Source organism: Chlamydotis macqueenii, chromosome 2, assembly GCF_036417535.1.
Source record: "Chlamydotis macqueenii isolate bChlMac1 chromosome 2, bChlMac1.mat, whole genome shotgun sequence".
Lineage (NCBI taxonomy): Eukaryota > Metazoa > Chordata > Aves > Otidiformes > Otididae > Chlamydotis > Chlamydotis macqueenii.
The window spans coordinates 84,835,213-84,861,024 of NC_141557.1; the positions used below are offsets into that span (position 1 = coordinate 84,835,213).

Genomic DNA, 25,812 nt, shown 5'->3' on the forward strand with positions numbered 1-25,812 from the left:
AGAGGCTGAGTGAAGGATTTTCCTTCTTAGTGATTTAAATTATAATTAGAGGCATGTCCTTTCAGCAGTTTCCTTGTCTCCTTAAATCAGACCTTCCTCATGTAACACACCTGAGTATTTTCCTTTGGCACTATACAGAAAACCATGTGCTGCAGCCCATTAAGTGATGTTAGCCTGTTGCCTTTTAGGTGTTATATCACTTTGGCTCAAGCTTTAGGTGTGAACATGGGTGGAGCACCTGTGGGACCTGCAGGAACTGGAAAAACTGAAACTGTCAAAGACATGGGACGGTGCCTTGGAAAATATGTAGTGGTCTTTAACTGTTCAGATCAGATGGATTTCCGAGGACTTGGGAGGATCTTCAAAGGTAAGATGTGGACCAAAGGTAAGATGTTGGCCAAAAGAGTCAACTGTAAGCTGACTTAAGCTCAGTATAACTAAGCAATCAAAAGAAGTGATTGTCCCACTGTACCCTAGCATTGGAGTGGCCTCACCTCAAGGTGCACTGTGTGCAGTTTTGGGGCCAACAATGTAAGAAGCATACAAAAATAATAAAATGTGTCCAAAGAAGAGCAACAAAGATGGTGAAAGAACAAGAGGACATGACTTACGAGGAACACCTGAGTATACTAGGTTTGTTCAGCTTAGAGAAAAGGAGACTGAGGAGCACTCTCCTTGCTGTCTGCCACTTCCTCATGAGGTGGAATGGAGAGGGAGGTGCTGATCTCTTTTCCCTGGCGTCTGGTGATAGGACATGAGGGAATGACTAGAAGCTGTGCCAGGTAAAGTTCAGATTGGGTATTTGGAAAATGTCCTTCACTGAAAGTGTGGTCAAGCACTGGAACAAGCTCCCCAAGGAAGCATTTAGGGCTCCAAACCTGTCAGTGTTTAAGCAGCGTTTGGACAAAGCTCTTAGATATATGGTTTAACTTTTAGGTAGCCCTCTGTGGCATCAGGAGTTGAACTTAATGACCCTGATGAGTCCTTTACTACTCAGGATATTCTGTCATTATATGGTTCTATGGACTATGTGAAAATTACAAATGAGAAGAGAAATCTTTATAAGACAAGGTCAGCACAAAATCAGCAGGTGGTTTTCAGCCTTTTATTAAATGCAAGTAATTAATATCTTGTTATGAATGTAAAAGACATTTGCAGCACTGTCTCCAAGAAATAGAAACATCTGAAAATGTAAGACAGTTTATGAAAGGATACATAAAGACACTTAAAATAATCAAGGAGGACTGCCAGTACAAAAAGAAAAAGCTGTGAAATTTATTGCTGAACTGGTGGAATATGTTGGATTTTGATTTCAGTATTTGTCTCCTCCAAATGTCAAATTTCTTATCAGTTGAAGGAAGTGCATGAGTACTGCTATATATGTTAAAAGCAATTGGCACAGCTCACTGAAGTTAGATGGAGGCTATTTTTTTTTTCAGGTAACTGAAATTGATTCCCCTCAGTTATGGCAGTTGTTGAATTAAAGATCAAATGTAGGTCCTTGACTATTGTTGCAAATGACTATGTTGATGATTTTTTGTTTTGTTTTCCCCAAATTATCTGAGGAAGAATGTAATTCTGGCACAGATTGATCTTTAACTTCTTTCCAGGTGAAAGCAACTATATTATTCATTTTAATCTATGCAATAAGCTATTGCCAGCCCATCATATTTTCATAGACTTATTGCAGAGAATTTTTTTTTTGGGAGATAGAGATGAACAGGAAAACATTGAAGATGCTAAGAGAAGAAGCAGAAATCAAAGGAAGTAGTATCCTAGAAAAGCTTGTGGACTTTGAAACTTTGTGAGTCCTTGCTTGAAAAAGAATTAAACTCTTCTCCTTTCCTTTTCCCAACCCTCAAAAATATTTTTTTTTTTCCTGTGGATTAACCTGATTTTTGGCTTATGAATTGCACCAAAAAAAAGGTTAACAATGTAATGGTCAGATGTTTAGTTGCTTTTCTCTTTGAAGGTCTTGCTCAGTCTGGCACCTGGGGTTGCTTTGATGAATTCAATCGTATTGATCTACCAGTACTATCAGTAGCTGCACAGCAAATTGCAATTGTGTTGACATGTAAGAAGGAACGTAAAAAAAGCTTTATTTTTACTGATGGAGATACTGTGGAAATGAACCCAGAATTTGGCATCTTTCTTACGATGGTAGGTATTCAGTGGGCTTCTAATATGCCAGTGATGATTGTACAATAGTTGCTTCTAACCTGGCATGTTAAATGCGCTTGCTAACTCTTGTGTCACTCAACTCTTAGAACTCACTGACAGTTTGAGAACATTGAGCATTACTACAGAGACAGTTTACAGGGTCTTGTTTCAAAGGCATCAAGCACATGCAATTAACAAATGCAGCCACTGTTGTAAATACAAGTTGTTACCTCAATGTCAGATTACTTCTGCCTGCTACATTCTGCTTTCCAAAGTACAGAAAAATGACCATAGAGATATAGGTAGAAGTAGCCAGTGAAAACAGGACCTGTATTTATAAGATAAATGCAGTTTTTAAGTGTTCAGGTGGAACATTTTTCATACCTCATGGATATAAGAGAGGCTAAAGTGCTGTAGACATATGGGGGTAAATCTGCATGGCAATTCATTTTCACATGTGATTTAAAGCCAAAAAGCTATTTTTATCTAACCAGATTACATGTACCTTTGCTGATTCTTCTGTTCGTGCAAGGTCAGCTTCAAAACCTGTTCTTCTCTCCAGAATCCAGGATATGCTGGACGGCAAGAGCTTCCTGAAAACTTGAAGATCAACTTCCGTTCAGTGGCTATGATGGTTCCTGATCGTCAAATCATAATTCGTGTCAAATTGGCTAGTTGCGGTTTCATTGCTAATGTTGTACTGGCAAGGAAATTCTTTACACTGTACAAGCTATGTGAAGAACAGCTGTCAAAGCAGGTGATTATTTTCATATGAGGTAAAATCAGCCTAGGGAAAAACTATATATGATGTCACAAGTTATTAGTATCTATGTGAGAAAACTGAAAAGTTCTTGTTCACTCAATAAGCTAAATGGAACTTGAAGTTTAGTAGTGCAACCCTCTGCTGTCCTGGAGGATAAACTCCTGCTACAGGTTAACTGTACAAGAACGGGACTGTCACTCTGAACACTGCTTATTATTAAGATGTAACTTTAACGAATGGTGATGATTAAGGCAAATGAAGGGCTTATGCATTAGCTGGTCTTATAGAGTGGATTGAGAGACATTTGGTTTGTGCTGCCAGCACTCGTTTAAAGTTTCTCAAATAAAGTCAATTTCCAAGATCCACAGGGAGTAAATAAATAAAAATAATACTGCTAGTTTATTTCTTAATAGTCTTTGGGAACCTTATTTTGGTTCAAAGACTTGTGATTATATTTCTTTTTTCTGTCACACCTTACAGTTTAGTAGATGGTGGTAGAGGTGGAGAATGAAGTTGCTCATAGTTATACAGCCTAAGAGTAGTTGTTGGATGTTAGGAAGCATTTGTGCCACATGTACCACTTATCATCCAGATCTGTATCTTAAATGATAAATAAGAATTGTTTCATCCCCGTTAACTCAGGGAAAATTTTCCTGCACTTTCTATATCTTCTAGGTGCATTATGATTTTGGCTTGCGGAATATATTGTCAGTGTTACGTACATTAGGAGCAGCAAAAAGAGCAAATCCCACAGATACTGAATCCACCATTGTCATGCGTGTGCTGAGAGACATGAACCTATCTAAACTGGTAAGTTCTGAGGGCCTGGTAAATTAATTAAACTGCTCTTTGCAGCTGTGTGATTATTTTTTTTTTTTTGAAATACAATTTAAATCTGTTAAGGTGATCACTAGAACACTAGATGTGGCCTTTACACTGAAGCTAGCTTGGAAATCTCTGGATGGTCTTGGGTAGTGGTTTTGGCTGGGATAGAGTTTATTTTCGTTGTAGTACTTTGTATGAGGCTGGGGAGGGAGTAATCGAGGGGCTGTGAGGTGCTTTGATGCCTACCCAGGTTAGATGACACCACCTTCAATTGTTAATTGCTCAGGTTTTTTTTTACATATTTCCCTACTACCTATAGAATAAGTGACCAAGTAGAAGTCTATGTAGTAACCTCTTGAGAACCGTTGACCTAAAGTATGTAGTCACTCTTTTGAAATAATCTGTTATTTTAGTAATGGGTACCATTTCATCTGTCTTAAATGGCTAGCAAACCCTCTTCTGTTGCTGTGATACCTAATCTCCTTCATTATAGTTTCTTACAAGTTAGACAAATAATTTACTATTTGTATAGATTTATTGCTTAAATCTATCTTAATAAATTCAGTCTATACGTTAGTGGCTTATTTTCAATAACTTTGATTATTGGAAGCATCACATGATCTCCTTCTGCTGTGTCCTGCTAGAGTGTTTAGCACCTATAGGTGGTTCCTTATGTTTTCAAATATTTCTTTAGCTTTACAAGAGTTAGGGGTTATTTTTTAAGATGCTAGAATAAACAAAATAGATTTTAATCTGTGGGTTTTTTCCCCCTTGATTTTCACTAGATTGATGAGGATGAACCCTTATTCCTGAGTCTAATTGAAGATCTGTTTCCAGATATCCAGCTTGATAAAGTAGGCTATCCTGAACTGGAAGCTGCCATTGACAAACAGGTAATGTTTCTCTTGATCTGTACTGCTGTGACATAACAATCATGATGTGACATCCAAGAAAATTTTTGGTGTTGAATCTACACAGCTGGTAATAATATGTTTTACTATTTAGAGGAAGACTAAGCTTTTCCATAAATCCTTACCATTGGTATATTATTACTAATATTATTCTTAAGAATGTCACTGAATTGTGTTTGTGGTGTCCTGTGGTTTTCCTGTGAGTCATTTGTGGTGACGAGTTTGAAAAATGCGTGTATATATGCTTGCCTTATATGACCTAGGATTTAATATTTGTATAAAGTCTAACAATTGGACCATGAGCTTGAGAAAAGATTTACCTAAAATGACATTTCCTCTATTTCATCTCCCATTAGATTTTTGGAATATTTCAATACGGCCAACTTAAGAACATCAGTGGGATGTAGAAGGTCAATGAAGTTTGTACACTTAAATGATCACCTCTATTAAAATTTCCTCCAGAGTTTCAGTAATTCCTCAGATAATTATCTAATAGTTAAACAGAGAAATAAAAAACTCAAAAAACCCATCCAAAAAACCCAACATGAAAAAATTGAAAATCAGAAGTGCATTTCTGAAGATATTGATGCTATGCAAGCACAGTTCAGCAACTTGTGTGTTATCTACACAGTTTTGATCACAAATCTAAAACACGGCACCATATGGGCTGCTATGAAGAAAATTAACTCTATCCCAACCAGACCCAGTACAAATGTACAACTGTTAACAGAGGATCTTTTGAGAACATGTGAAGTATGCTTGTGAACATACTTCTTTTTTAATGAGAGAAATATCTAGTTTTCTAGATATTTTCTGTAACAGGACTGTTACAGAATCCATGAGTATTAGAAATTGTTAAGAAAAGATAAGTCTCCACTGATGGCATTGGATTAAGGTGAAGGAATAGCTAACATGACCATCTTGCTTATGTGAAGAAAGAAATCTGTTTAGATACTTTCTGTTGGTGCATCGTTAGATCTTGAATATATTACTGTACATATATAGACTTTGGAAAGAAGTCCTATATAAGGCTATATTCTATACTGGAAAGAAAGGCAACTTGACTGGTTTGGTGTCAACTGTGAGAGCTGTTAAGATGTAAATGATAACAGAATTTTATCGTGTATCCATGGAAGTGGTGCATCTGACGTCTTTGTTGTGCTTTGCACCTCCATTGCTTCAACAGTGATGTTCTTCATGGAGTGAAGTGTCAGCATATAATTCATGGCTGCTGTTGATTAATTCATCTTGTGCTGCCTTCTGTTCTTGGCTTCCTTGCAAAGTGAGATAAATAAGTTGAATTGACGTGAGCTTTGATATGACAGTAATATACCAAGTGGTAGTGCCAGTTCCAACTGACTACATGACAGTAATTGTAAAAGCTGAGTTTTATCTTATCAGTAAAACTCCTTTTACTGATAATATTTTCTGAGATTTTTTTTTTTTTGTGGAGCATAATTTAAAATCAGAAATTATACCTGAATTAAAATATAATTTTTATTTTGAGAGCTTCACTTTTGAAACATTATCTTGACTTTTTAGAAATTTTTTTGACTGTCAAAAACATATAGGTTGCTATAAGTCCTTAAGAAATATTTCTAGCTTTTCTCTACTGGCTAAAAGCTTACTCACTTCCAGCTGAGTCAGTTTCAAGTACAACAGCAATACCATCATAGTGAGGTAACTTCTTTAAGCTTGGAATTAGTAAAAAGTAGTAAACAAGCTTGTGATATTTGATTCTAAAACATCATGTCTTTTCTTGGAAGGATGATATTAGGAAGTTACTTGGAGGTCTGTCTGTACACTAAGAAATATTAAAAAAATGTTTTTCAGAAAAATTTTGGCTATTGTAAGCATTTAGAAACACAAGTCATCATCATCATAAAAAGGCAACAGTTCTGAGAGGCAAGTGAAAACACTTTGTGGCTATGAAAGACACGGCTAGCAAGAGTGCTTCTAAAATTCTTGGCTTTCCTTAGAACGATGTTTTAACCCGAAGAAGGGCTAAAAAAAAAAAAGATTGTCTATATTATTTTATTTTTCTGAATACATATTTGAATACTAAATATCTCTTCTTTTTCCAAGCAGATTTTTAACACACAAAACCTTTACTAAGAGTGTAGTCTTCTGCTGAATCCAGACTTTTTTTTTAAATGCATCAAAATGTCTTGTGCATTAAAATAGTCGTAACCTGGTTTTCTGTCACTGTCTACAGGTGGAGGAAGCTGGACTTGTTTGTCATCCTCCTTGGAAACTGAAAGTTATCCAACTTTTTGAAACCCAGAGAGTAAGGCATGGACTGATGACACTAGGACCTAGTGGTGCAGGAAAAACTGTTTGCATCCACACTTTGATGAAAGCCATGACAGGTATATGAGTATTTATACTGTAAACTGTTATTAAACTATTATACTGTAAACTTTAAACCATGTTGCTTCTTTATAGAAAGCCTCAATTACTTCATTGTGAGAAAAATCAGTTTGTGTGTTGTGATACTAATAATTATGGTAGTATCTTTTAAAGGTTTGCAAATGTCTTCTGACATCCAAAGTCATTTAATATAATACATATCCAATTTTCCATATCACGATGTTTGTATCAGAAGTTCTTACTCTAGAATCATTGAGAAAGAGGAGTCTGGGTAGATAGCTCAGAAAAGTGATTAAAGGATGTCCCAGGTTTGGCTGAGATAATGCTGAAAGCTTCCCCTAATCATAAGTATTTAGTCCTTTTTGAACACAATTCACAAGACAGGGTCTTTATCTACAGTATAAAATAAATACTTCTGTAACTTGTTCCTTCAGTGGTTCAGCCAATCTCTCATCTGTGCAGTACCTCAGCGTGCTTAAGAAACACTGTTCCATTTAGTAAAAAAAGCAGAAAGAACAGATAGTTGTTGCATTATACTATTTTCTTATATTTCTGTGGTACCAAGGTGTACAAAAGTGCACAACTGAGAAGCACAAGAACCAATCAATTATGTGACGCCTGATATTTAGTAATTTGATTTTAAAAAACTGTGTCCAAACCAAAGACTTTAAAATGCTATTGTTTGATAAGCCTTCAAAATACTAAACTAATCCTGGTATAAATTTCATCTTGCTGCTCTTCTCTTCCTGATGAATCTATGGAATTTGAATTGTACTTTCAAAAGTTTCAGAACTTTGTTCTACTTGAATTTTTGATGGCTCCAATGAACAAAATTGATATATAGCAAAAGATAAGTTTTTTTAAAGTAAATATACAACTGCTTATAATGGTAAATGCGTATTGAACCGTACATTTAGGTGTAATGATTTTGAATTCATCAAAGTTCTCTGACTGTTGAAAAGAAATACCAAAACTAACTGATGATCTGCCTTTGTAGATTGTGGACAGCCACATCGTGAAATGAGAATGAATCCTAAAGCTATAACTGCTCCACAAATGTTTGGTCGTCTCGATGTGGCAACAAATGATTGGACAGATGGAATATTTTCGACACTCTGGAGAAAAACATTAAAAGCCAAGAAAGGTATAACAAAAAATGATTCACTCAAAAAAAAAAAACAACCCCAAACCCCAAGCTGCAGGCCATCTCTCTAAAACACAGCAGTAGACTTTTTGGATGGTTTTTTTTTTTTTTAGTTACATGGAAGCATTAGAATATTGCTGCAAGAACTACTGTCTGTTTTATAGTCTCTATTCTAAGTCCTTCCTGTTCAAACTGTGTGGTGTTGCAAATAATTGTTTCATTGAATTTGCTGATCCCTCTCTTTCAAATGATAGGCCCTTGTATGAAAGAAAAGTAGCCCATGCTGTTATACCAACAGTGGCTAACATTGGTATATGATAAAAAATTTTGGTGCTGTCAGGATTTCTACCCTATCTCCAAGTGCCATACTAGAAGGGTGTGAATGTCCTTTGTGTCATACCTGCTAGCCCTGCACATATCATAGTCCATCAATTAGCACTAGATAATTCTATTTAGGCAACCAATTTCTGCGTAAAATAATGCTGGCATATATTCTGCTATATATATGCTATACTGGCATATATAGACTGCTATATTAACTAAAAGAGAGGCATTGATGTTTTGATGATAGATTAATTCTTCCTTGTTTTGTCTGAATATTAGTATGTGACCTTATTATTAGGCCTTAAGGACTAAAGGGAAAAAGAAAATCCTAACATGTGTTGCACTGTCAATTTTCATACAAAAATTCTTCAGGATACAGCTACTTTTAAAATATAAAATACTTTCAGGTTTAATTTTGTTGGTTTCAAATCTAGAAATGTAGCACTCCTGAGAATGCAGCATAGCATTAACTGTTGATTTTTCTATTTTTCCCCTCAACATGAAATATAAATTAGTACACTCACATGATTTCCTCAGATTCCCTGTTTGCAACAGTTCTGTAATGTCTTTTTATGAAACGAACTCCAGACCATCTCATGCCTGAGATGCCTGTACTGTAGCTATGAAGAGCCTCTAAATATATAACTACTTGCCTCACAGGTGAGAAAGTCTCTCATCTGGAACCTTCTTTTTTCATACCCAGCAATGCATGAAGCCACCTGGGCCTAGATAGTAAGGGCTCACTCTGAAGGCAGATGAGAGTGGGACCATTTCTGACTGAGGGACTATCTAGCAATGCACAGCAGGGCTGGCTATTCCCTAAGGAATGAGGAACCAGAAGCCAAGGAAGGATCCTTTTCCAGCCAGAACCTATTGCTTAGTACACAAGTGAGGTGAGCAGGACAGACCCAGACCTTCCTAGGAAAAAGAGACAGGCTTTAAGATACATTTTTGGTACTAAATGGAAAGAGCTGGTAAAATTTTAAAGGAGGCTGGATCAAGTTTACAAGCAGGAGAATGAACAACAAGCATCTTCCCCTAATGGACCTCTTTTCCTTATGACAGTGAGGATGCTATTTGAGAGAGTGATTTTTCAAGTGTTCCTTTCATTTAATCTCACTACATTTACACAAACTCTTTAGAAATAAATGAATGGTGGCTTTAAATAGATCTATAGTTTCTGTCTTCTTTATGTTGTTTTATGGAAGTTGAAATAAATCTAATTTATTACTGTATTGAAGACCAGATCTGTAAAACTCTTCCAGGCTATTACAAACTGATGACTTATGCTGATGACACTTTATATACTGAGCAATGGATAATTATTATCAATAGGTGACAAAATGAAGTACTTAAGTGAAATTGAGTGATAGAAATAGTAATTGTATTAAAAGCTGAGATTCTAGCTATGTGTGTGAATTCAGAGTTAGTTCAAAATTTATTTGCAGAGAGAAGAAATTGGCCCTTGAAAGAAACTAGAACTTCCTCCAGAGGCATTTTTATCTGTTATTTTGTATTATAGGTGACCACATCTGGATAGTTCTTGATGGTCCTGTTGATGCTATTTGGATTGAGAACCTTAATTCTGTCCTGGATGATAACAAAACTCTAACGTTGGCAAATGGAGATCGGATACCTATGTCACCAAACTGCAAAATAGTGTTTGAACCTCATAATATTGATAATGCTTCTCCAGCAACAGTTTCAAGGAATGGGATGGTATTCATGAGCTCATCAGTTCTCAACTGGAGCCCTATCCTTGAGGTACAGTACCTAAGTGTTTGTTTATGTGTTGAACGTTTTACTGGTTACTTATTCAGCATGTCACTGTTGTTACTTTAGGACCCAATTTTGTGACTTTACTATGAAATAACTTTTACACTGTATAAACGTATAGGTCAGTATTTAATATAGCAGTGTTTCTTATCATTTATACAAGAGCAAATAATGTATTTTTTAAAGGAACATAGTTAACATATTACACTTTTAAAGACATGGATGTTTCACTTTGGGACAAATTGGCAATTCAAGGTATTTTATACAATTAAAAACAGCTCTGTTGTCAAAATAGCAGCTAGCTGGCAGCTCCTAGTACAACTTCAGACTAAAGAAGAAGAAGGAGTAAAGAGACTGATTCAGGAATCTAGAAATCCTCAAGAAAATATAAGTTCCCTTGATATTTTTTCAAATGAATTAGAGTTGTGATTTAGAATCAGAAACAAAGTCAATCCAGCATCAAATTATGTAATTTTCAAATGGATGTTCTTACCTAGTTAAGTTGTCAACATTTCTAGAAGCAAAATGCCTGAAGAACCACACAGTGGTTACTCTTTCTCCAGTATGGAATGAATCATGTAGAAAGATAACATTTTATAGGTGTGTTTTGGAGGGAATAACAGCATATAACATATTCAAATTTCAAAGGGATTTATAAAGTGAATTTTTTATTGTATATGTCATTTTCCATCTTCCAAAAAACAGAGAAAAAAATCTCTAGCTTGACTGAATGCTGGTAATAATACAGTAAATTATACTTTTAGAGACTTGAGTATACTATGTTTTTTTTTTCATGTAGCAAATATCTTAGTAAAGATAAATGTAAGAGTTCCCAAGAATCTACCTAATATTCTGTAGTAATATCTTTCAGAAAAAAAATTTCAGAATTTAATTCCCAATTTCTTGCCTTATAAGAAAACAATTGAGACAATAGAAGAAAAAAAAATTAGTCTTTTTATTTGTTTATTTATTTATTTTTTATTCTTAAGCCCTATATTGCCTTAGAAATGTATTGGTGAAGTAGACTCCTCAGGATTACACATAAAAAAAATAAAATAAATATTCATTATTTTATCTTATTTTTTTCTTATTTAATCGATCTTATTGAGAATATTTTGCTGATGTTATTTTGCTTTGGTGAAACATGGACTAGCTCATGAATATGAAAAATTAAAACTTTCTTCCTTGTTGCTAAGACATGGATTCCTGTTATCATAGAGAGAATTACTTTATTACCTTCTCCTGAAAACCAAGTTAATATACACTTCTTCTGTATAATCTCAAATTAATGTTCCTTTATATGGGCTTTAAACTTTAATTTTAAGCTAGGAATAATTTAGTCTTTCTGTTTATGAAATTAGAACTTCATCCAGGCCCTTGTAACCTATTTACCCCGCTGTCTGCAGACTCAAAAGAACAAAACTTCACAGGTTACTATGAGTTGATTGACTGTCCTCTTTTCTAGAAAGTATTACATTAGCAAGTTTTTTAAAAATACTTTTAATAATTAGCATTTCGCAGTCTTATTCACTCATTTCATTTTCCAAATCAAATAGAATACCTGTGGAAAGTACAACTAATGCTCAAGTAGATGGTGTTGCTTAACTAGCCAGATGAGATTACAGTTGACTTTGTATTAACTTTCAGACGTTAGTAGTTGAGGAAGTCTTCTGTAGTGATCACTGTGTATTATTCTCAGATTTCTTATTGTTTTAACATATAAAGATTCTCATGCTTTTAAGTGTTACATAGCTTGCTTGTTTATAATCAGATTCCTTGTCCATAAATCCCTGATTTGTCTGGCAAAGGAGAAGAAGTTGATAGAGCACGGGGCATGGTCTGTGACACCTAGTTCAACTGTCCTTTGCGTATCAGAGGTTTCAGCATAGACGGAAATCAAGAGAGAGACAGAGAGAGTATGCTGCTGTCCAAGCTCTGAGTGGCAGGCTGTGCCTGGTGCCTCTTCCTGGGACTGGAGACGGTGGAGGCCCCCTAGGGGAACTGTGCCCTGGGCATGGACTTAGCAGGCGAAGGCGCTGTGGGAAGAGGTGAGAAGACTTGCGTGCCTTCAGGGAAGATAAACAGATCAGCAGGATCTTTGCAGAGACACTGCAGACTCAAGATCCCTAGCCTTGTAACAGAAAGGAGAGTGAGTGAGAGACTGCATTCAAAGCTTTGGTGAACAGAAACTATCAAGATGAGGAAGGCTGTAAACTTGCGATTTCTGGCAACAGAAGTGAGGTTTCTTTTCCATCTGCAGATCTGAAATGACAGGTCAGGTATAATGCCCTGAGAATAGGTAAAGAGCAACAAGGTCCCCTAGGGGAGGCATCGGAACCCAGCTTAGCCGTAACTAGTTAAGAGGAAGAGGAGTGTGATTGCTATCAGAGACTCCCTCGTGTGATGGAGGCACCCATATGCTGTCATTTCTTGCCTATGGAGGTTTGCTGCTTGTGAAGGACTAAGGGTTGCAGAGGGTTGTTAACCGTATTTCTCTAATAGTGCCTACAGCCTTTCCCTTTTAGAATGATGAAATCATATGGAGCTGGCTGTTCAACCACAGCTACTTAGCAACTCTCAAGAATCATCACTAATTCATTTGATAAGTTTCTTTGCCAAGTTCAAAATGTTTTAATTCTTATTGGAAAAAAAAATTAATAAATTTCCTAAAAATTTGGCTGTTATTGAAGTTTTACCAATGCAAATACATGCAGTCAAGACAAGTGCCTTATGTATATTACTACAAAGCAATTTTTTTTTTTTTAAACTAATATGGATACTTAGGAAAGTGTACGTGTAAATTATGCATCTAGGACAGTGGCTCTCATGAGATGCCACTTGTTTTGTTACTGCATAAGACCTGCTGGTGTTAGATTCTCACAGCTCTGCCTCCTCACCTCGGTTAATTTGCAGACAATGACTTCCTGAAAATTTCAGTTTAAATTGAGCTGTAGAATCAGCTGCAAAGACTGCAAAACCAAAGAAAAGCATTTTATTTTACCTTATCAGTCATGATTTAGCTCCTTGGTTTAAAGTGTTATGCAGACTAAATTTAGTTGTGTTGAAGTAAGTGTTGCATGAAAGTAATTTCACTTAATCCATGATTTTATACTTTTAATTTATTTTAGTGGTAGGAACATTTAAAAGGAAAACAAGAACATATGTTTGTGCTTTTTTTTTTACTTTTGGATAGCACAAAACAAATTACATTCACTTCAGCCATGAAACAACCCTTCCAACCTCCCTTCCTCTCCCTCTCAAAAAATTGACTATAACATTGCAACCTATAGTTATTTATCATTTGAGCCAATAGCATTTTTTTGGTTGTTGTGTAGTTTGGTGTTACTTCATAAATAAAATGTCTTGATGGCTCTTTCAGTACATGTCCCTTTAAATCTGTTTTGTAGTTCAGTATACTACCTATTCCAGCAGATCAGGGTAGGTGTTAATCTTGCATTGTTCACTAGAGAATTTGCTTACTTTTGTAATAGAATTAAATGGGCTTTTCTTTCTTTAGTTCTTAAATTTTAAAAGATGCTGAATAAAACATAGTGTTTGTTGATATTTTAGAACTTTGAAAAATAATTAAAACCAAATACAAATAGCTCAGGAAGTTGTTGTATGTATTTAGATTTCCCATCCTTACAATTTATAAACAATTAAACATAGCAGCCTATTGGAATGCAGTATAATGAAATAATTTTCCAGTTCCCTGAAATAGATCTCAGACTTTTAATATTGCTATATATTAATATTGTCCAACACACTTCTTAAGCAGCTTTTGCAAAGTGATCAAAGGTATTTGATCCATTATTCATAGAATCATAGAATGGTTTGGGTTGGAAGGGACCTTTAAAGGTCATCTAGTACAACCCCCCTGCAAGGAGCAGGGACATCTCCAACCAGATCAGGTTGCTCAGAGCCTTGTCCAAACTGACCTTGAACGTTTCCAGGGATGGGGCATCTAGCACCTCTCTGGGCTACCTGTTCCAGTGTTTTACCACCCTCATTGTAGGGTGGGAGGGACTTTGCTCCCCCAGTCCCCATCTTGAGAGGTTTGGGAAGAGGAGTTACCAGTGAAGACTGAGGCAAAAAAGTTGTTGAGTACCTCAGCTTTCTCCTCATCCATTATTACCAGTTCACCAGTCTTGCTCATCAGGGGTGTGGGGGAGTATACTTTCTGTGACCTTTCTTTTCTGGCTGACATCCTTGTAGAAGCCCTTCTTATTATTCATTGCATCCCTTGTCAAGCTCAGCTCCAGACATGCCTTGGCTTTCCTGACCCCATCCCTACACTTCAAAGCAAAAACATCATACAAACTTTTATACTTACCCCTAATATTTTCTAAACAGCTGGTGAAGTTCCAGGTATCTATTTTAAGTTGTTCTACCATTTAATCTTTGGCACTAGAAAATCACAGAAGCACTAAATAGTTGAGGTTGTAAGGGACTTCTGGAGATTGTGTAGTTGAGCACACCTCACTCAAAGCAGAGTCAACCAGAGTAGATTGCTCAGAACTGTTGTCCTGTTGAGTTTTGAGATGGAAGACTCCCAAAGCTCTCTGAGAAGCCTGTTCCAGTGTTTGACCACCCTCACAACAAAAACAATACTTTTTTTCTTATGTTTAAATAGAATTTATTTGATTTCAATTTGTGTCAAATTTTAATTTAAGTTTTCGGGAAGAATCTGTAAGTAAGTGTCTTTGCTGATGAGCGTGTTTTATGTAGGAAGTAAGTTCATGGGATGTAATTGAGAAGCATTCTGCCACACAGATGAGAGAAAGCTGGATAACTCAAAGAAGCAGGTTACTGCCTTGAGCTAAAGGCATCAAAGAACAAATCCTGTTCTATGATCTTGAGAAACAGATAGTTTTAATTAGGTTTTATTTATCCAGCATTACAGATACAGAGATGTGCAATAAAAACACTGAACACACCAGCGGACATCCCCCCAAAATCATAACTTTTTTTTTGCAGCTGCCAGGTATTTCTGAGGTACCCTGTATCATTGCTAGAAACTGACGTTGTGCATATTAAATCAAACTTGTGCTCAGTACATATGATATTCTTTCTTTGTGGAGTTGTTTTATACCTTAAGCTGACATTGTGATTAAAAAATATTTGAAAATAATTATTTTTGAGCTGTTGAAAACTTTAAAGTGATTTTTTTTTTTTCCTTCAGTATCCATGTTTAACATCCAGTAGGAATTATACCTACTTGAGTAAAGTATGACTTTCTGCTAGCCAAATCCTGCCCAACAGGTAGGGAATCTGAGCCCTGCAAAAAGAAATCGACTTTCCATGCTTGATAGACCTTTTGAATTACTGGAGTTGAATTTACTGAGACATGCACTGGGAAGTAAATTTATTTTCTCACCATGCTTTGTAACAGGGATTTTTGAAAAGGCGTTCCTTCCAAGAAGCTGAAATTCTACGTCAACTGTATTCTTCATCATTCCCAGACTTATACCGCTTCAGCATTCAGTCTCTGCGATGCAAGACTGAGATGTTGGAGGCCTTTGTGATTATGCAGAGCATTAATATGCTGCAGGGTCTTATCCTACCTAAGGTAAAGTAGTGTGGATTTTTTATATTTACTTAATCTAATACAGATAATTTTAAATCATAAGGTTACGCAGAGAGGAGATACTTTGATGACCTGAAATATAAATGAAGATGCCGGTTAGTAAAGAATACTTTATTTTTCTTTAGAAATTAATAGCTAGGATGTGCCCTTTTTCACATTTGAATTTGATATTAAGCACTGACATGTAGCATGCATCAGACAGCAGTTTTCCTTCAGGGTTTTTTTGAGTGGATTGTTATCAGATTACAAACTAGTACTTAAACAGATCAAATGCTGCAATGGGTGATTAAAAGCGATATTTGCAGGATACTTTTCTTTATTTTGTGGTGTACTTGATATTGATTCAATCAGTTTATTGACAAAGACATTAGTAAATTTAAAGAGGACTGAAGGCTTTTAAGCTAATGTTACTAATTATTATCAAGTAGAAATTTTAGGCTATTAAAAATAAAAACCTAACTCAATCCTTCAGGAGCAAGGAGGTGAATTGACTCCAAAACACTTGGAAAGGCTGTACATCTTCTCTCTTATGTGGAGTGTAGGAGCATTACTAGAACTGGAAGACAGATACAAAATGGAGCACTGGCTTCGAAACCATGCAACAATAAAACTTGATCTTCCCTCTATCCCAGAAGACAGTGAAGATACCATATTTGATTATTATGTGGCATCTGACGGTTAGTAACCCAGATGGGTATTATGGGGTAAAACTTACAAGTAATTTTAAAATTTTGCTTCTTTTAGAGGATTAATTCAGAAGGTTTTTGTAGCTTACCTTCTTATGTGTTCCTTAGCAAGTTTTGGTTTACCGCTATACTTTACTGGTGATGTTGTATAAAGCTTTTACCCTGTTTCCTATGAGAGTCAGAACGTGGATATATTCCTACTGAAAGCTGCATGGACTTTGGGCCGATGAATTTTCAAGTGAACAAAAACAGGCAAGCCTTGGCCTTGTCACAATTTATGTAGGAAAGAGGAGTAAGCTTCTTAGATCCAACTTGAGAGATTCTATGATTCTATAATTTTGGTCTGAATTTACAGAGTGAGGTTACTGTATGTGAGGTAGAGGCAGTGACAGATGAGTCAACTCAATGGAAAATAAAAGAAATGACGATGCTTTGTATTTCTGAAACATTGACTTAATTTCTTTCTTATTAGGTAAATGGATGCACTGGAATACACGTGTTGAAGAGTATCTATATCCCAGTAGCAGCACTCCAACGTATGGCTCTATTCTTGTGCCTAATGTTGACAATGTGAGAATGGATTTCCTTATCAAAACCATCGCAAAACAGGGCAAGGTACTTTTCTATATTTCACACCTAAATAGTGCTAACAGTACACGTGATAAAGTTTTTGAATTAGAAGTGAAATATTATATTATTGAAAAGGAAGAACTGCATTTTTTTTTTTTAATAGGAAATGGTGATTCCAGGAGCTACATTTATGCAAATATGCTTGAGCTCTTAAATAATCACTGCTTCCAGACTTTTTGTCTTCCCATCACCCACCCTTTCTGTAGTGGAAACAACCATCATTACAGCTCAGGTTAGGTCAGAAAAGAAGCAATTTTTTTTCATGTAGCTGTTGAAGAAGGGGGAGCACACAGGGCAGCAGAGTGCCAGACTGCTGATATGAACTCTGCCCACATGAGTCAGTTACAGAATTTATGTACCTTTAGGTTATGCAACCTGTTTTTCACCAGAAATATGTCAGATAAGCAGGGTATGGTGAATAGCAACAGCTACTGAAATCTTTCAGATACTAAGACTCTAGATGAGACATCCTTTTTCAAATAATAAGCTCCTTCCGTGAATAATCTATTCCCTTGTTAGTTAAATTGTGCTGACATGACTATTAACTGCAAATATTTTTATTTTGTGAGGCCTGCAAATGCCTGAGATGTTAACTATTTTACTTTAACACATCCCTCATTCAGAATTCACTTTACATAACTTTTCCAGTTTCATTTCAGTTTAAAAGCTAAATGAGCTTGCTGAAGCTTTGCCAAGACACCCAGCTCTTGTGTTTAGTCTTATTTCAATGTTGTCTTTGTCTAGGCTGTCCTACTAATTGGTGAGCAAGGAACTGCAAAGACTGTTATTATCAAAGGTTTTATGTCAAAATATAACCCTGAAAGCCACATGGCTAAGAGTTTGAATTTTTCATCTGCAACTACCCCATTAATTTTCCAGGTATAGTAGTCATTCACTTTCTAATACAACGTGACTGGATGCAGAGGTTGTTCTGAGAATTTGCCAGGAGGCTGCTTCTGAAAGTGACGTATTTAATTGAAAATGAGTGTGGAAACAAAAAAGTACCTGCTCAAAATGAATAAGTGTTCTAATACATGATTTGAAAGACTTCTGTAAAAACCATGTTCCCTTCAACTTCTTTGGTAGTTATTGAGCTGTTCTTCTGCTATTACAATATCATGCTTATTATTTGCTTCATCACATTTAATGTTTTTATGCTAAATGTATCACTTCTCACTAACTGGGTAGAGCTGTCAGTGACTTCCCTCAGTTTTCACTAAAAGCCATGAGTAAAATAAGTGCTACCCACAACAATCTGTCATAACAAGTGTACTGTGTACAATTTAAATTTCAGTAATTTAAATGAGTAATTACTCATTTAAAAAGTAACACATGCAGTGCAGCTGCTCTAAATTGAACTATGAATACTTAAATACTGAACTGTACTGCCTGTCCAAATTTCTATGGAGCTACTTTGAATAATTTCAAGTTTCTTTAACCTGCTGGCAGTATATATATGGGAAGTGTTTTTAATGCAGTTTGGTATGCCAAGCCAAAGCACTGTCTGTGCTGTAATGAGAAGTGTTGTCTATAAGCTTGATGCATCATCTATCACCTGGCTCTATAGCATAGAAGAAACTATTAACATGTTTAATACAGAAGTGTGTAATTTTGGTCTTACTTTCCTTAGTATTTTTACTTCTATTGATTGGGCTGTAAAAACACAATGTAGTGTTGATACATCTGTTTTTATAAAATAGATGCCAAGTCTCTTTATGATAGATGAGAGTCTGTTGATGTTCAAGATATTGGAAATAAATGTGCAAGTCTAACAGTCAAGCCTCTAATAATAATCTAGACTAAAGCATTGTCTGTTATGACACATGTACTTTTAAATTACTCTGACTTTCTAAAATCTTGGTCTAAATGATACCACTTATGTAACAAGGCTTTCCAGGCTACCGTACAAGAGCCTGGGCACAATGTAAAAATGCAAATATTTAGATTTGCACTAAAGAATGACTATGCATGGTTAAGTGAGCTTTCACTTGGTGTAGAATAAATAAAAACTGGACCTTAAGAAGAAGAGAGAAATGGAAGGATGATGGGAAGAAAAGTAGTGGTAAATAAAGTTTTTTCATCGCGTATATTTATGTACGTGAGCTTAATTATCCTTGTACGCTTTTATGAAGTACATCGATGTCTGCTGGAAAAATCTTCAAGTATCACACCTTTCAGATCTAACAGACTGTTAGTTTAGTCTTTACTATGACTAACCATCAGTTTTGCTGATAAATGAATAAAATGAAAGAAAAGTATGAAATGTTTTCAAAATTATGAAACTGTAGGCATGGTTGTCTACATTAGATGTTTGTTATATCTAATACCAGTCTAATGCTGTACAGCATGAGATTTCAGACATTCTGGTTGAACTAATGCAGTTACCTCCAGCAGATGTGTTGTTTAAACATTCCTCAGTAAAATTCTGTAATAAATCCATCAATATGTTTAAATAATTGAATAATGTATGAAAAGAAGAGGTCTTTGTAACTCTGCTAATAATTACTTTTTAACAGCGTACAATAGAAAGTTATGTGGACAAGCGCATCGGCACAACTTACGGTCCGCCTGCAGGCAAAAAGATGACAGTCTTCATTGATGATGTGAATATGCCCATAATAAATGAATGGGGAGATCAGGTTAGTTTATAAAAAAAAAGGAAAAAAGAAGACAAAAGATAATTTCTTTCTTTCCTTGCTACACTGTAAAACTGACTTCTTTTCTCAATCAGGAAATAGGGAGTAAGTTTGACATGAAGTGCTTGATTTTTAAACAGTCTTTTTAAAGAGCCCATCTAGTTTTATATTGCAATGAATGAACTGAAAATAAGTATATTGACTACAGTTGGAGTCCTCCTTAAAACATGCCTGTATAGTTTTAACCACGTTTTTCACAAACACTCATTTTTAATTAAAAAAAAAATTAAATTAAAATTTTAACTAGAAATAACCTGTCGCACACAAATTGTGATAACAAACTGGCTGTATGGACAATAATTAAAATACTGTCAATGCTGAGAGGTAAGAAGTGACTTCTCTGCTTTAGGAAAAATGGAAGTAACATTATGTACATTATTAAGACTCTTCTGAAGTATATTGCTTTGGATACTAATGTTAGCATTTCTAGAGAAGTATAGTTGTATAATGTCTGTGGGATGTTTTCAGCTGGTCAAACAGAAAAGCAAGGTGTCTATTTACAGCCAAGGAAAGGAACCTTGCATTCTTTTATACGGAAGTAATTCTCTATTTGCAGCTTGAAAAACCATGTTTGTGATTATTACACATGGAAATTTCATCAAAGTATTTGGTAGCAAATGCAACACATGAAGATGCATGAGTTTGGCCTTCATTAGAACAAACTGGATATTTTGTGTTATAAGGGAGAACTATTTCCAATACAACAGTATTGGAAATCACGCAGCATTCAAGCAAGAACGTATTGAACTGTGAAGAATTAATTCTAAGATAGGGATTCCCCTCTACTCCCAGGATTTTTGTCCATAGATATTACCAATGAAAAGGACAATCTGAATATGCTTATTCCTACCAGTGCATTTTTCTCCTGAAGAAATAAGCAGGAGTTTTGGGGAGAAAATAACGGTGTACTCTTTACTAGGTCTTTCAAGTACATAAATATGTTTTGTATGTAATGTAATTGTATGTATAATATTCTGTTATATCATTCCTGGTTGTTTTACAGGTCACTAATGAGATAGTTAGGCAGCTGATGGAACAGAAAGGACTGTATAACCTGGAAAAGCCTGGTGAATTTACCAACATTGTGGACATTCAGTTTTTGGCTGCCATGATCCACCCTGGGGGAGGTCGTAATGACATTCCGCAGAGGCTCAAGAGACAATTTTCTGTGTTCAACTGTACTCTGCCTTCTAATTCTTCCATTGACAAAATTTTTGGTAAAGGGAAATAAGCTTTGTATAAATCTCATTTTTGGAAATGGTAGTTGATTTTTCTTTATCCCTCTGTTTATAAACATTATGATTAAAATTGATGCTTAATCCTTCTCTGATTTGCTTACCAGCACATATTTTTTCATTAAGAACTCCCCATCTACAACTTGATAAATCTTTAAGTTTTTCAGATCCAGTAACATGTCTGAATCTATTGGTACACTAAGAGTTAGGAAGAATGACATGAAGGCCATTCCTGGTTTCAGTGACAATGCTGGAGTGTTGCTAAAGTGCCACTGGTGCTAAGAATGAGTAACTAACGACTAGACTTGCATAAATGACAGGCTCATATTGATCTCAGAGATGAGATTAGTTATTCAAAGGTTGTGGAAGCTATTTTGGTAGACAAAAGAACATTTTTAGTGGACAGTAAAAAAAGAGCTAAATACCCAATGAGCTGGGGGCAGAATGGTGTTAAGAACAGAAGTATCAAGATTTGAATAAAGACAGGGAAGTAATTTGAACAAATTTGAAAAGGTTTTGGGAATTAAAAAAATAAAAAGAAGCTTAAGAAGATCATAGCTCTTAGTGTTGTGCTAGTGTGTCTTAGAAAAATCTTTCATTTGGCAATTTTTTTTTTCCCCAGGTGTAATTGGGGAAGGGCACTATTGTAGTGAGCGGGGATTTTCAGAAGATGTGAAGAAAACGGTAGCCAAACTGGTTCCACTGACACGCAAGCTATGGCAGATTACCAAGTTAAAAATGTTACCCACACCAGCCAAATTCCATTATGTCTTCAACCTTCGAGACCTTTCAAGGATTTGGCAAGGAATGCTGAATGCTACATCAGAAGTGATCAATGAACCAAAGGTAAGTGCACATCAGAGGCTTTGTTATAATTAGTGTAGCCAAGAGGATGAAGAGTCTAACTTATTGGCATTTGAGTTTGCTTTAGAAAAATATAATTTCTGATTAAAAAGTTTAATAGTTTTTTTTTGAGGCAAAGATGTTTTAGTCCAGCTTTTGCAGTGCCAACTGAAATAACCAATTTGTTTCATAACTCTAACAAGAGCTGCTTCTTTTGCTTCTATCTGCTTTTGCTATTGCTGACAAATGCTAGTTTGTTTGAAAGAAGCAAGCAAAGAAAATTATAAGAAGCAATGAACTTATTTTTAAATCAATGAAAATGCATATATATTGATTAAAGAAATAAAAAAATTAACAGTTCCCCTCTCTCCACTAGTGTCCTCAGGCTTTCAATCACTGCCTAATGTGTGTCTAACAAATGATTTCTGGCTTACGACTTAAAAGGAGAAAGTACTAATGAGTCATGGTGATATTTTTTTTTTCATAATCCACCTTTCTTCCAGAAAAGCTCAATACTTTATGCATCATTTCTCTTTTAATTATTTTAAGGAAAAGTCATTTAATGTTTTGAGCACTGAAACATAAAGTGCTGGAAAAGCAATGTTTATGGTAATGATGGAAAATTCGTTATACATTTGGGCTATATAATCACCTCATGTTTAAAGTACTTCAAAGCTTATTGAATAAGCTCCTGAATTTTACTACATCTAAAATTTAAATTTTAGAATTGTTTTTAATATCTGAAGCTAAAAATATACAGAACTAAGATGATTATATGTACATATATTCTCAATTAAAATCTTTTGAAGTGTAATGAACAATTGCTCAAAATCTGATTGTATAAATTTATATATTAGTTCTGATATCTATTGATATAGATTTGTTGTTTCTACAAAGTCCTGTAGGCCCAAGCAAGAGGTCTTCAAGGAGTACTTGGAATTTTTTCTACTACTGTGTAACAGTAGTCTAGCACTAAAAACCAATGCTACTAGGATTAAGAACCTGGCAAGGTTTTCCTTCTCCATCATAGAATCATAGAATCGTTAGGGTTGGAAGGGACCTTCAAAGGTCATCTAGTCCAACTCCCCTGCAAGGAGCAGGGACATCTAGCACCTCTCTGGGCAACCTGTTCCAGTGTTCCACCATCCTCATTGTAAAAAATTTTGTCCTAATGTCTAATCTGATTCTACCTCCCTCTATTTTAAAACCGTTACCCCTCACTCTTCTAGAGCAGGCCCTGCTGAAGTTTCTCCCTGTCTTTCCTGTAGGCCCCCTTTGGGTACTGACAGGCCACTATAAGGTCTGCCTGGAGCCTTCTCTTCCCCAGGCTGAACAGCCCAAACTCTCTCAGCCTGTCCGCATAGGAGAGGTGCTCCAGCCCTCTGATCATCTTTGTGGCCTCCTCTGGACCCTCTCCAACTGGTCCATGTCCTTCTTATGTTGGGGGCTCCAGAACTGGACACAGTACTCCAGGTGGAGCCTCACCAGAGCAGAGAGGGAGAATCACCTCCCTCAATCTGCTGGCCATGCTCCTTTTGATGCAGCCCAGGATGCGGTTGGCCTTCTGGAGTGCAAACGTGCATTGTCAGCTCATGTTGAGCTTCTCATTCACTAGGACACCCAAGTCCTTCTCCTCAGGGCTGCTCTCGATCCATTCTCTGCCCAGCCTGTATTTGTGCCTGGGATTGCCATGACCCAGGTGCAAGACCTTGCACTTGGCCTGGTTGAACTTCATGAGGTTGGCACAGGCCCACCTCTCCAGCCTGTCAAGGTCCCTCCGGGTGGCATCCCTTCTGTCCAGCATGTTGACCGCACCACACAGCTTGGTGTCATCAGCGAACTTGCTGAGGGTGCACTCTATCCCACTGCCCATGGTGCTGACAAAGATGTTAAACAGGGCTGGACCCAGTATGGCCCCCTGACCAAACTGAAGGAATTTAAAGGTATATTTAGTTTTGAGAAGGAATAATATAAACTTTTTTTTTTTTCCTGTAAGTACTTTGGATTTGGTATTGGGAGTGATGTCTGTGTTTGACACAAAATTATTCATGTCATGATGATATTTCCACCCACCTTCTATTCAGTGACCAGTAAAAAAGTGGCTTATCATGTGTTAACACGTATGGATATGGTTTTAGAGCTAGGGAAATAAAATCTCAATTTGGTAAATACACTCCAGTTTGGAATGCTTTATTAAGGCTTCTTGCACAGTTAACTGGGTGTAAGCTTAAAATGCTATTGGGCAGAATTAGGAGCTCAAGGTATCTCTCCTGAATAACCCCCAAAATACTACTGTTTCTTTCATAGCGTTAATACAATAAATAATAAGTAAATTAATAAAAGCATGGCTTTTAAATTGGCATAGCTTTGTTGCAGGCCTGTTCTGACTGAAATACTTTTTTTTTTAATATATATATATAGGTACTGATAAAACTGTGGAAGCATGAATGTAAGTGCGTTATTGCTGATCGTTTCACGACCTCAGAAGATGTAAACTGGTTTGATGCAGCTGTGCTAAAACTCATTGAGGAGGAATTTGAAGAAACAAAAGCTTTGCTGGATCCTGAAGTTGATGCATTCTTTGTTCACTTCTTAAGGGATGCACCTGGAAGAACTGGTAAAGATGGACTCTGATAACCATGGATATGGCAAGAATAGGGAAGGGGATGTGATAAAATAGATGCTAATAGAAATATGTCTTAAAAATACATAGTAAGTTTATGCATCAAGTGTGGCTGTTCTGTCCAGTGACTTTAAAGGTAGTCTATGTTACTAACTGTGGCACATCTTTATATTCATGGGACTTTTAATTCTGTATTTATATTCATGTTATCTGTATAGAAGAGCCTTGTTTCCGTTTCCATCGATGTGGTAGATAGAGAAAACTGCCAAACAGGTTGCGCAGAGAGGTGGTGGATGCCCCATCCCTGGAAACATTCAAGGCCAGGCTGGATGAGGCTCTGAGCAACCTGATCTAGTCAGGGATGTCCCTGCTCCTTGCAGGGAGGTTGGACTAGATGACCTTTGAGGGTCCCTTCCAACCCTAACCATTCTATGATTTTGTGATTCTATGATTCTAATAGTGAGCATGAGTATATATTATTCTAAAATTATGAAAGAAGTATGGTATCAATGACTTGAAGTGGCGGAGTGGCAGCACTAGATAAAGGGTAGTACTCTAGGTACTATCCCCTAGAAACCTGGTAAAATAATACTGGCTCTGGGCTAATCCAGTATTACTTAGGGAATACTTGGTACATAATTTTGTAGCAAATGAGTATTATTTAAAAGTCTCCTGAAAAGGTCTTGAATTATCCATATGGCTTATAACAATGTCTTTGTGTCTTTGAAATAAAAACACTGCGTCACTTACCTTGCTAAATGATCTGGGAATACTTGTTAGTTGATGCAAAAGAACAGAAAACAGTTGTTTGTTTTTTGGGTAAGGTCATTATTAAGCCATTGGATGATTCAATTATCTGTTTTTATGCCACAGTAATGATGGATAATGAAGGCAATAAAATGTTAGCATGGGTGGTCAAATGCCATTTAAATATCTTCTTCAGTAACTGAAGAAGTTAGAAGGCAGTGTCAAAAGGAGAGTAAAGAATAGAAAATGTTTGAGTGGAAGGAATCATACGGAAGTAAAAAGCAAACTGATGTGAGAAAGCAGTCAAATACATCTTTAAATAACTTGTTGAACTGCAGCAATGTAGAGAGGACTGAAATACAAGTCAGAATACATACTGAAAGAGTGAAAAGTGACTTTTAATGAGAGAATTTGAATCCACACTAGAAACCATTATGTTGAACTGAAAAATAAATACAAAAAGAAGCATCTATTCCTCATAATAACTTGCTT

General features: G+C 36.1%; 1 protein-coding gene across 1 annotated transcript in view; it reads left to right on the plus strand.

The window, feature by feature from the left end:
• Nucleotides 1-25,812, plus strand: part of DNAH5 (dynein axonemal heavy chain 5) — a 157,689-nt gene that overhangs the window by 80,353 nt on the left and 51,524 nt on the right. The window contains exons 37-52 of the mRNA XM_086742007.1: nucleotides 189-367; nucleotides 1,973-2,160; nucleotides 2,723-2,917; nucleotides 3,599-3,733; nucleotides 4,534-4,641; nucleotides 6,875-7,028; nucleotides 8,027-8,173; nucleotides 10,020-10,261; nucleotides 15,666-15,842; nucleotides 16,333-16,537; nucleotides 17,019-17,161; nucleotides 17,921-18,055; nucleotides 19,693-19,815; nucleotides 20,876-21,089; nucleotides 21,730-21,953; nucleotides 24,372-24,567. Of these exons, the coding sequence (XP_086598133.1) occupies nucleotides 189-367; nucleotides 1,973-2,160; nucleotides 2,723-2,917; nucleotides 3,599-3,733; nucleotides 4,534-4,641; nucleotides 6,875-7,028; nucleotides 8,027-8,173; nucleotides 10,020-10,261; nucleotides 15,666-15,842; nucleotides 16,333-16,537; nucleotides 17,019-17,161; nucleotides 17,921-18,055; nucleotides 19,693-19,815; nucleotides 20,876-21,089; nucleotides 21,730-21,953; nucleotides 24,372-24,567 (2,765 nt within the window). The remainder of the gene's footprint in view (nucleotides 1-188; nucleotides 368-1,972; nucleotides 2,161-2,722; nucleotides 2,918-3,598; nucleotides 3,734-4,533; nucleotides 4,642-6,874; nucleotides 7,029-8,026; nucleotides 8,174-10,019; nucleotides 10,262-15,665; nucleotides 15,843-16,332; nucleotides 16,538-17,018; nucleotides 17,162-17,920; nucleotides 18,056-19,692; nucleotides 19,816-20,875; nucleotides 21,090-21,729; nucleotides 21,954-24,371; nucleotides 24,568-25,812) is intronic.